We start from the raw sequence: 9,940 nt of genomic DNA on the forward strand, positions 1-9,940 counted from the left end.
AAAATGCTGCTGCCCTGGACCTCTGAGGGAAGACAGAAAGGGTGGGGGTTGTGTGGCTTATGTGAATAAGCAGAAATGTATTGTCGCCAAATCAGGATCCTCTTTTAAATAAAAAGTGGTGAATTAGGCCCAGTATTTGTCCTGATGTGTATAAACACTTGTTGATGACTTCCACTTTTATGCCCTTCTGTCATTTCAGATTTGCAGATCATGGCTGTATATTAGAGATCAGGGACGTAAAGTTTTTTCCTGATGGGCGCTCAGTTGTTGATACAGTTGGTGTCCGTCGTTTTAGGGTCTTAAGCCATGGCCAGCGAGATGGATATAACACAGCAAACATCGAGTATCTTGAAGATAAAAAGGTGATCTATGGTGCAAAGTTATTCATACCCATGTATTGCTGGATTCACATAAATAGCCTTTCCTTGTTGCATTTCAAGCTAGCTGTGCCTTATTTTTAAACCAATATCATTATAAATACTAAAGCTCGATTTTTGAAAACCATGGAACAAACTTTGTCTCTTCCTTCCCTTTCTTCCTTTCTGCCCTTATCTCTGCTTCAAGTGTTGCACTCCCTTCATAGAGCTTAAAGTAGCTTCTGAGACTCAGGTGCTGAGGTCTGACATGATGTGTACGTGAGGTCAGGGTAAGGTTTTAAAACTGGTACAGACTTGAAATCCTTCTAAGAACACATGCCCCTGTTGTTAGAGAATTGACTGTTCTCTTCTTACATTGACCAGACAATTGGCAGACTTCATATGACCTCCGAGCTCTGGTTTACAGAACAGGTCCTCAAACAAATGTGGGAGTCCGCTCTTAAAATGAGATGTTAGTGACATGTAGTTAACCATTCCTGTACAAGCATACATCAGAGCTGCCTGAGAGCAGAGAAATACGGAGAGGAGAGTAGTTTTTAAAAACGAGTCCTCTTATGAAACCTGTGTCAAGTGAGGTGCTTGTGATGGGTGTTGGCCAAAGGGTGGATTTTTGGTCATGCTTAATGATGACTTCCTGGATCATCTTCAGAGCATGTCTATAAAACCCTGATTCCTCTTAACATTGAGTGCCAATTGATGAAGTCCAGTCTGGTCATAGAGCTCTTCAGCATGCTGTCATAGTTGAAATGCAAATCTGTAAAGTCTTGCTAGGGCTTTTCTAGCCTGTGCAGGATGATGCAGTTGTTCTCCAGGGCAGGAAAGGCAAATCGTATAGAGGTGCCTTCCCCTGCGAAAAGTCGGAGTATCGAGTCTGCTGAGAGTGAGAGCTCTGACATGTTTCAATCCCCAGTGAGGGCAGTAGAACAAGGGTGTCCAGGCATTTTTTGTAGATGGTGCCAGAGACCCACCTCTTCATAATTAGGGTGAGATTTACCTTGTCTCACTTGAGAGGCTGATGTCTGTGTTCAGCACCCTACGTCCATGTGGTATCTGATGGTGAGAAATCTCAGTCCAAAGCTGTCTATTTTATCTCGTCTGTCTTAGATACCTACCTTAAGATGAGATTAATTGCCATCTAGAACTGTTTCTCCTCGACTCTGAAGGGCTTCTAGAGCAGCTAGCTCAGATGTGCATCTGAGTAGCACAGGTGAATCACACCATTGGTGTGTACAAATTACAGGAATAAAACCAACAACAAGCCCAAACCAACAAACAAACAACCAACCAAAAAATTACCAATTTGTAGTGGGTTTTGCTTATGCCTTGTTCTTTTCCCTAATGGCTAATAGTCAGGCTTGTGCAACTAAAGCACTCTTTGCCTCAGCGAGGGTCTTTTTTTTTATGGCCATTCCTGGTATTGGGAAAGCATCTGCTTTCCTTGCTTCCTGCCTGCTCAGGTGTCTGCCCTCTTCCTCCTCCTCCTCCTCCTCCCTGGCTGTCCTGCCATAGCCTGAACACTTCTATAAAATACTGCTGATCTCTAAATGCCATAGACCCCCTGTCTCTGTGCTCAGTGGCAGTAGTGTTTCTTTTATTTTGCCAGAGGATATATCAATGTTCAGAGGTCCTTCTGTGACAGGGAGTTGAGGTTGTGGGTTTGAGATGATTAATATGTCCCAGCATTAGAGAGCAGATTCTTCTGTTGTGCCATAGGAATGGATATGAACAAGGCAGTAACTTCTCCAAGAAATGTCACTTCAGAACACCTAGGGGAGGGTAAAAAGACTCCAGCATCACAGGTTTGAAATCTGAGACTTGGGTACAGTTTGATTAGATAAGGACACTGGAACAGGTGTAGTCATTGGATTATTTTGCTTCGCTTGTTTCTGGGGAGGCATATGGACTCCACAGTATCCAACCTGTTTTGTTCCATCTCCCTTCTTTTAACAATAAGGTTGAAGGACCGGAATATGAAGAACTTGTCCGCCTTCATGATTCAGTTTACGATCAAGCCGTTGCCTGGTTTACTTCTCTTAAGGACAATATGAAAGTGCAAATTCTCAATCATTTTGGGTCCATGCCAGGAAAAGAACCAGAGCCACAGGTAATAAAACTTTCCTACGTATACAGCCTTATTCTATACAGAATTTTTACACAAGACTATTTCCTGACAGGTTTTTGCTGTGGTTTCTAGGGTCTTACCCAATTTTGGTCTATTAGCGTGAAGCATAGAAAATAATTAATCAGTGGAAAACAATATATCAATGTAAGTTGATATCTGAAGAGATCAGTCTTAAAGGTGTATCTAGATTAAGTGTTTAGCTGCTGCTTGAACTGTTTTGTGGTGACTTTATTAGCAAATAGAAGGTGGGAAGGAAGGTGGTCTTCATGGGGCAGTGCCACTGAATACATAACTGCATGTCTTTCCATCCTTTTGCAGAGTAACCCCAGTGGTCCTGCCTGGTACTGGTGGCTCTTGGCAGTGTTGCCTCTGGAAAACAGAGCTCAGCTGGCTATATTGGCTATGACCTCCCTTAAAGATCGTCTTATCGCCATCAGACGCGTGTTGATATTTGTGACTCGCAAAAGACCCAGATAACATGGACTTCAGTTGTGAGTGGGCACTGAAAACATCTCACGACAGGTTGTTCTGGGGGAGGGCAAAGGGGGAGGGGTTGTTTTGGGGTTTTTTTTTTAAAGATTCCTTCAAAAAGGAACAGCCCTTTCTGACTGCGTCCGGCATCCATTGATTGCATCGGTTTGTTATCCTGGGTATTCACCAAACATTGCACTCTCCCCTGTTGTCCTGGTGAAATCTGAGCCTCTACAAAGCTGTGCCGCAGTTAGAGTGTAGCTGATAGATGTGGATAATTGCTTCAGAGTACTACGATAGAGTTTGTAGCCTGCAAGAGAGTTAAGTACTAGAGTAGCACCATTGGCCTGCATGTGATTTGGATTTCCACTTGGTAGGAAAAGGAAACTGGACAGTGGATTGAAGAGGCGTTTCCTAGATTTTCTTGAAGGTAGTGAACAGAAGAGGAGTTACGCTGCCTTGCAGAAGTGTGCGTGAAGACTATAACCAACAGTGCGCTCTGTTAGTGAATCGGTAGGCAGTCTGTCATACACCCACATCTCTCTCTCTCTTCAGCGAATAGCAGTCTGTGAGGAAAAAAAAAAAAAAAGCCGTTTGTGGTCAAGGCATCTGAGGATGTTTATCTGAAAGAATAATAGCTACTGAATAAGTACACTATTTAGTAGCCTTAGGTAATCCCTCTTACTGTGATTTATGTGTCGTAGCGGATTGAGTATGTACAAAATGTTTGAAAAGGTGTACTTTGGTTTATTTGAAAAGAGGAATCAAAGTAATCCTAGCTGGTCTTATCACTAATTCAAGTCAAACCGGCTCCCTAAAGTATCATAAACTCTGCTGTGAAATAATGATTTCACCCCAGGTATGAGGGAGGCATGCTGCAGTTTGCTCTGAATCCCTGTTCTGCACGTGGGACCGGCGAGGATGAAGCGCGGGGAGATTTCCATCTCCCTCCTGCCTGCGGTGTCATGCCAACCTCCCGTTGGAGTGATATCTACTGAACATGTTTCAAACCGAAAGTATTGTAGTTTAGTACCAGTTGCTGTATGTGATGGAAATCAGTTCACAGTAACACCGTGAAAGGAGGCACAAACCGAACCTACAAAGGCAAGTCTCAATGCAAGCTTAAGTCAGGTGTTAGCCTTCATTTGTCTTTTTGATTATTTTTTATGTATTGTTTTGTTGATAACTACCTTTGATAGCTATTAAATTGATCGCTTGTCAGTCAAATGATCAACATTTGCTCAACTGCCAATGAAAAAACTAACAGTGTTACCAATTAAATTGGCATAGTTTCCTATAAGTATAACTGATGCTACCAACAGGGAAAAAGAGTTGACTTGAATCTCCATGTGCTGCAAGTATAGCAAAACCAATGTAAAGACTTGTTCATGTGCAGAAGTCTGGTAAGAAGAAATGGCTGTTTACCTAAATGGTCAAAAGTGCCTGGTTTCTTTTTCAGTTCTTTTGTCCTTATTTGTCAATGAAGATGTATTTAAACTTTTTTCTTTTTTTTTTTTTTTCAATTTGCACATGAGTTCTGGAAGAAGACTGCATTAAAATGCGGTGATTAAGATATATTACCTGCTCTCTTTGGGTATTGTAGTCATAACCTGTGTGGTCTGGGAAACAAAAATACAGAGTTTTTTTCCTTTCAGCAAATGGCTACCACAAATGGTTTCTGTAACATACCCTGAATGTACTGTAACTGCCTCTACCTTGAACACGCCTTTTCTATTTAAATAGTTTGTAAGTATGTTCTCTGAATTGTGAAGTGCATAACTTACACCCGATGATGTCATAACCTCTACAGTAGCCTTCTGCAAGTTCTGCTACGGTCACCAAAATACTCAAAATTCAAGTTGACTGCATTTCCTCCGGGATTTGAAGATGAAGAAGAGGAAGTCACTGAAGTAAAAAGAAATTGTTCTGTATGTGGGGGAGGAAATGCCAGAAGTCAGTAGGTCTGCAGCCCACTGTCAGCTGAGCCACCAAAGGGTGGTTTTGCAAAACTAATTCTCCGACCAGAAGATGGGCTGTATTTGATTGCGCAATCCTTTCTGTTCAGCTTCCTGTTCTTCCCAGCCTTTTCCATGCCGTGTATTTCTTCTAGACTCACTCATCTCGCTCCTTCGTGTGTCTGGCCTAGTTTTGAGTATCGCTAGTTTAGCTGCAAGGGGACACTGATGGTATTTGTATATTGCTCGTCCCTGATCTTACATGTGCTTAATTTTACATAGGAGTGCGTTTAAGAAAAAAAAATAAATATCAAGGTGCTAGTTAGTGTCTTCTTGGCTTTGCCTCAGTAACTAATGTGAATATTCTTCTTTGCGAAAGTGATTTTTCAAGATATCTACTTTTGAGGTACTTCTGAGAGGAAACCCTACAGAACAAGAGAGAGGTTCTTTACTGCTGTTCTGTAATGTGTAAAGACACATTTTACATGGAAGGTGACATTACTGTGTTCATGAAGGCCTGCATAATTAGTGGAATGATAGTTATCGAAGAGAAAGCTGAACTGTAGAGGGATTTTTTTTTAGTCGAGGTTTAAAGCAGTTTGTGAATATTTCAGTGACTGATGTTTTGGATAAATGATAACAACGTAGGATTTGTCTGTGTATGGATGCAAATAATCATACTAGCAGCCCAAAGCTGACATTTCTTCCAAAACATTGAATGCTGATCAAATAGCAAAGCTTTAATAAATTAAAAACAAAAAAATCACCACTGCCCTGTGGTACTTGCTTTCTAAAGGCAAGTGCCAATTTCATTGTTACCAAATTATCTCTGCCATATAATCTCTACAGCATCCGGTAGTACCTCATGGGAAAAGCTAGCTATCTCAATTTCTCTCTAGAGGAAATGTCCACGTTACGGCCGATCTACGCTTAGGTGTAACTTGTCGCCAAGGTACATGTGGAAGCATTGGAGCTGAGCTCCTGGAAGAGATAGACAGGATTCGTTGCCTTTCTAGCTCATTACACTTTTCTTGCTTGCTGTCCAAGCAAGGATGCTGGGATATATGATGAGTCTTTTCACTGTGGTGAATGTGGCCCTTCTTTATACATCATAAAGAGGCCAAAAAAAAAAAAAAATCCCTCTACCTCTACACCTATTGTTCACCTGTAAAGCTTCAAGCTGCAAAATGATATATATATATTTTAACCTTTTTTTGTCTTTCAGAAGCATACTAATTGTTTGCCACTGAGGCCTTTTATCTACTGTATTTTAATATGTTCATTTGATAGTCATCGAGATCTCTTTGTACTTCTAACCTGTAGATCTTGTCATGTTTCTTACTGCTCCTTTTTCCTCGTTCTCCAGTCCACTTTTAAATTGATAAATAGAAAGCAGTACACTCTCTATTCCTATTACATTTTACACTAGTGGAACTGGTATTTTGGTAGCGCCTTAATTTTGCAGTTGTGAAATGATTGTATCAACTCTTATCTGGGGCTTCTGACCAGATTTAAACGAGTATGTTTAATGTAGATAAACTTGAAACCATTTTTTACTGTTTTAAAGCTAGTTATGAAATGGAGTGTGTACATATGTATAAATATAAATTATTAATCTGCACCTTTTTTTGTATCTAGTAAATACAGACGTTCATGTTCTAACCACATTTGGCCCTTCTTGTTGCATAAGCAAAGCCAAAACTTTTTTTAAAAATTGCAACGTTCATTTCATGTATATTTGCAATATTCATGGGAAATGTATTTAATTTATGTGATATTTGGAATAAAACCGATTGAATTTATAAGAGCGTGAGTTTATGGGAAAGCTTTATCACTCTGCCAGGGCTGAGAGCTGCACCCGCGGTGAATGCGGTCTAAGCTGCAACAAGCTGCTGATGTGCTGCTGTCAGGAGGGGGGTGATGGTTTGATTTCCCCGACAGGAGCCTGAGGGATGAGAATTGGCCTCACGAGGTTTTAAGAAGCAAGTGGCACCCTAGAAGCAGTGGTTAGATGCTGGGGTTCTTAAGTTGCATGGCATAGGTCTTAGGCGCAGTACAAGAGAATCGGGGGAGGCTGCAGAGGACGTGGCACGGTGGGTTTGGTGGGGAACCGGGGCAGCCTCTGGCACTGGGTGTGAATGTGGCGGGGGGGGGTCTGAAAGGGAGCAGGAGGTCTCCGAAACGGGAGGGAGGTAAGGAGCCCTCAGCAGAGGTGGGATGAGGGAGGTAAATCCTTAGCTCCCCCAGGAGCGGAATGTGACAAAGACAGGAGAGTCATCACGCAGTTGGCTTTTCATTTCATAGCTTCTTGGATTGAATGTTTTTTTAGCCCTAAGTGTGACCTGAGTGCCCCCACAGAATAAATGCTGAAAAATATGGTTAGGATTAAGAAAACAAAATGGTTTGTTGGCCAAACCCGCTGAAATAAAATACCTTCATGGTGCTGCAAGGTGGAGGTGATGTTCCGCAGCGAGGTGCTGGGCGCAGCTGGCACGGGTGCAGAGGGTGGTGGGACACCGGCCAGGCTGCTGCAGCAGCAGCAAAATGCAGTTGTGGAAGGCAAAGCCGAGCCAGATTGCAGAGACCATATCTCATCCCTCAGCTACATCTCGCTGCCAGCTAAGCAAAAACACTTTGAAAGCATTTTCGTAAATACTAAATATTAGCTTTTTTTTTTTTTTTCTTTTTGGGAATTGGATTGAGTTTGCCTTTATTCATGCTGCCTTTGTGCCTGTATTCACCGAATGTCTGAGCAAACAAATGTCAGTTATAGGACTGCTCTTTTAAAAGAAGTTGCAAGCGTGTCTTGGAGTATGCATGTTAAGTGCTGCCCGAGCTGTTTTGATATGCTGGACAACAGCGTTCTTTAAGCATCACTCCTCTCACCAAAGGAGAGATGGGAAAGATGACTGATCCACCTTTCCTTTTTATTACTCAGATCCTCTTGTGCCTTAGGACTTTGAGAGGAGTAGAAGCAAAATAACTGCATGAAGTTAGTAAATACTAATAGGATTTTTTTTTTTTTCTCACCCTGCATATCCTTCGCTAGCTGATGTGGAGCCCTGGAAGGGCAGCGTGTCAGGTTGTGCCCATTTCCCTGAGCCTTAGAACGATGCCATTGCTAGAGCACAGAAACCGTAGTGGTCTGTTGTCCTCTTCGCATTGCTTTCCGCTTCATCAAACCGGGAACTCAGAATAGCGCTGCTTAATTCTGTCCAGCAGCACTTACATTTGAAAGGCTGAGCACTCGCTGGAAGCTCTTGGCTATTGAGCCATAGAATGAGAAAAACGAGTAATCTGGACCAAAAAATCTGAGACTGTGTATCTACGGGGGAAGGGGGGGAAAAAAGTGTATCCATGCCAGCACTTTCTTTAGTTCCTTTAACAAATGTGTATAGTATCCTTGCAGCTAAAAGGCGAGCGTGTTTTTAATCGCATTTACATTACACGGTAGGAACAAGTTGTTTCTAAATCGAGATGAATATCACTTGCTGACAGCTTTTATAGCTCTGTTCTGCCATATGTGGGGTTCAGCCTTGTCAGCTAAATTTTTGACTTAGTGCATCCATGGAAGGAACATCTTCATTTTTAAATGTCGCTTACGTTTTATTCTCATAGACATGTGCTGCTTTGTTTTTGCGTAACAGCCACATTGGAGCCCTGCCCCTGGGAGGACCTGGATTTTGAACACAGAAGACAGACCAGAAGCTGGTTCTGGGGGCCAGGCCAGTTAACTTCACCGTAGACCAAGTTAGAGAAACAGCTCTCGTCCCCTTTCCTCTACCCAATATATTCCAGAGGCGGAGCTGGAACTTCTCAAGTTATATGCCTGGTGTCCATGCAAGCTTGAGGATGGTTATCTTGAGGACGGTATACTGCAAGTGCCCTAGAGCATAATCTTCTTTAACCATAACAACAGCACTTCCATGGAGCCCCTTCAGCCCATCAACCCATTCATGTTCACTGTGGCAAGAAATTCTCCCACCCTCTGTTGAGCTCACAGAGCCTGTGGGAGACCCACCGCTCATCATGGCTGGGGTCTTTCCTGTCATTCCCAGCCCCTTCTGATCACGAGCCCTTGTTTTTCCTTTACTGATCTGCTGGGGTTTTTCTTTCAAGGGAGAAGAGAAATAAAAAGTAAGAAATAAACCCAGTAAAGTTTTGCTGCCCAGTGGCTCCAGTTGCCAGTTTTTTGGCCAAAGCTGCAGTCGGAGAGTAGGTTCGGGCAGCAGGACCCCTCATGTCCTGTCAGAGTAGACTTGGCAGGGAAAGAAAGACACTTTTAAAGCAGAAGGAGGGAGGAATATGTAATATGGTGTTCTTCATCATAAGAGGAAGGTTCAGCCCTGCCCTGGAGCAAATGCCTCATGTTTTCTGCTGGTGGCTCGGGCACCTCATAGTGCTGGATGGCTGCCCTTGTTGGCTAACAGAACATGGTTTCTAGCAGATGGACTTGCTGTGGCTAAATAGTCATGGTATTAGGAAATGCTTAAGTGGTCCCTGCCAGCTTCATTTTCTTATATCTGAAATTATTTGGACAGAAAGAGGCAAAATCATCCATTGCCTGAATGGAAGTCCACCCAGCACGGGTCCTTGCCCACACCAATGTGATTTCCCCATTCCCTCTCTGTTAACGTTTAGTGGTGTTCAGATAAGACCTATCCCCATGAGGCTGCATGGAGATCTGAGCCTGCCACCAACATGTCTTTTAGCAGCTCCAGTTAAACTACTAGTGATGTTCTGTGTTACAGAGAACAGGTCCTATATTAAGGCATGTAACAAGGCTGCCAAGTTGGTTTCTGCAACTCAAGTACATGCCACCAGAGCCTAAGCCATGTCGGGGCTTCACTAAAGGGTGACTCCATCCCTGACACCCTTAGGCAGCTGCCTGGAGCTCTGCCTGTACTTTCAGCAAATGCTGTGCTGGAGCATCTGGAAATGATGCTGTTCTCTATGGGCACATCAACAGGTGCTTCCCCATGTGGAGCACTCTGAGATCAGCTGCTATATAAGTA

General features: G+C 42.9%; 1 protein-coding gene across 1 annotated transcript in view; it reads left to right on the forward strand.

Moving 5' to 3' along the window:
- Nucleotides 1–3,429, forward strand: part of LONRF2 (LON peptidase N-terminal domain and ring finger 2) — a 16,904-nt gene extending 13,475 nt beyond the window's left edge. Inside the window, exons 10-12 of the mRNA XM_009883125.1 lie at nucleotides 200–362; nucleotides 2,332–2,481; nucleotides 2,818–3,429. Of these exons, the coding sequence (XP_009881427.1) occupies nucleotides 200–362; nucleotides 2,332–2,481; nucleotides 2,818–2,976 (472 nt within the window). The 3' untranslated portion in view covers nucleotides 2,977–3,429. The remainder of the gene's footprint in view (nucleotides 1–199; nucleotides 363–2,331; nucleotides 2,482–2,817) is intronic.
- Nucleotides 3,430–9,940: the final 6,511 nt, after the last annotated feature.

Source organism: Charadrius vociferus, unplaced genomic scaffold (assembly GCF_000708025.1).
Source record: "Charadrius vociferus isolate BGI_N301 unplaced genomic scaffold, ASM70802v2 scaffold92, whole genome shotgun sequence".
Taxonomy (NCBI): domain Eukaryota; kingdom Metazoa; phylum Chordata; class Aves; order Charadriiformes; family Charadriidae; genus Charadrius; species Charadrius vociferus.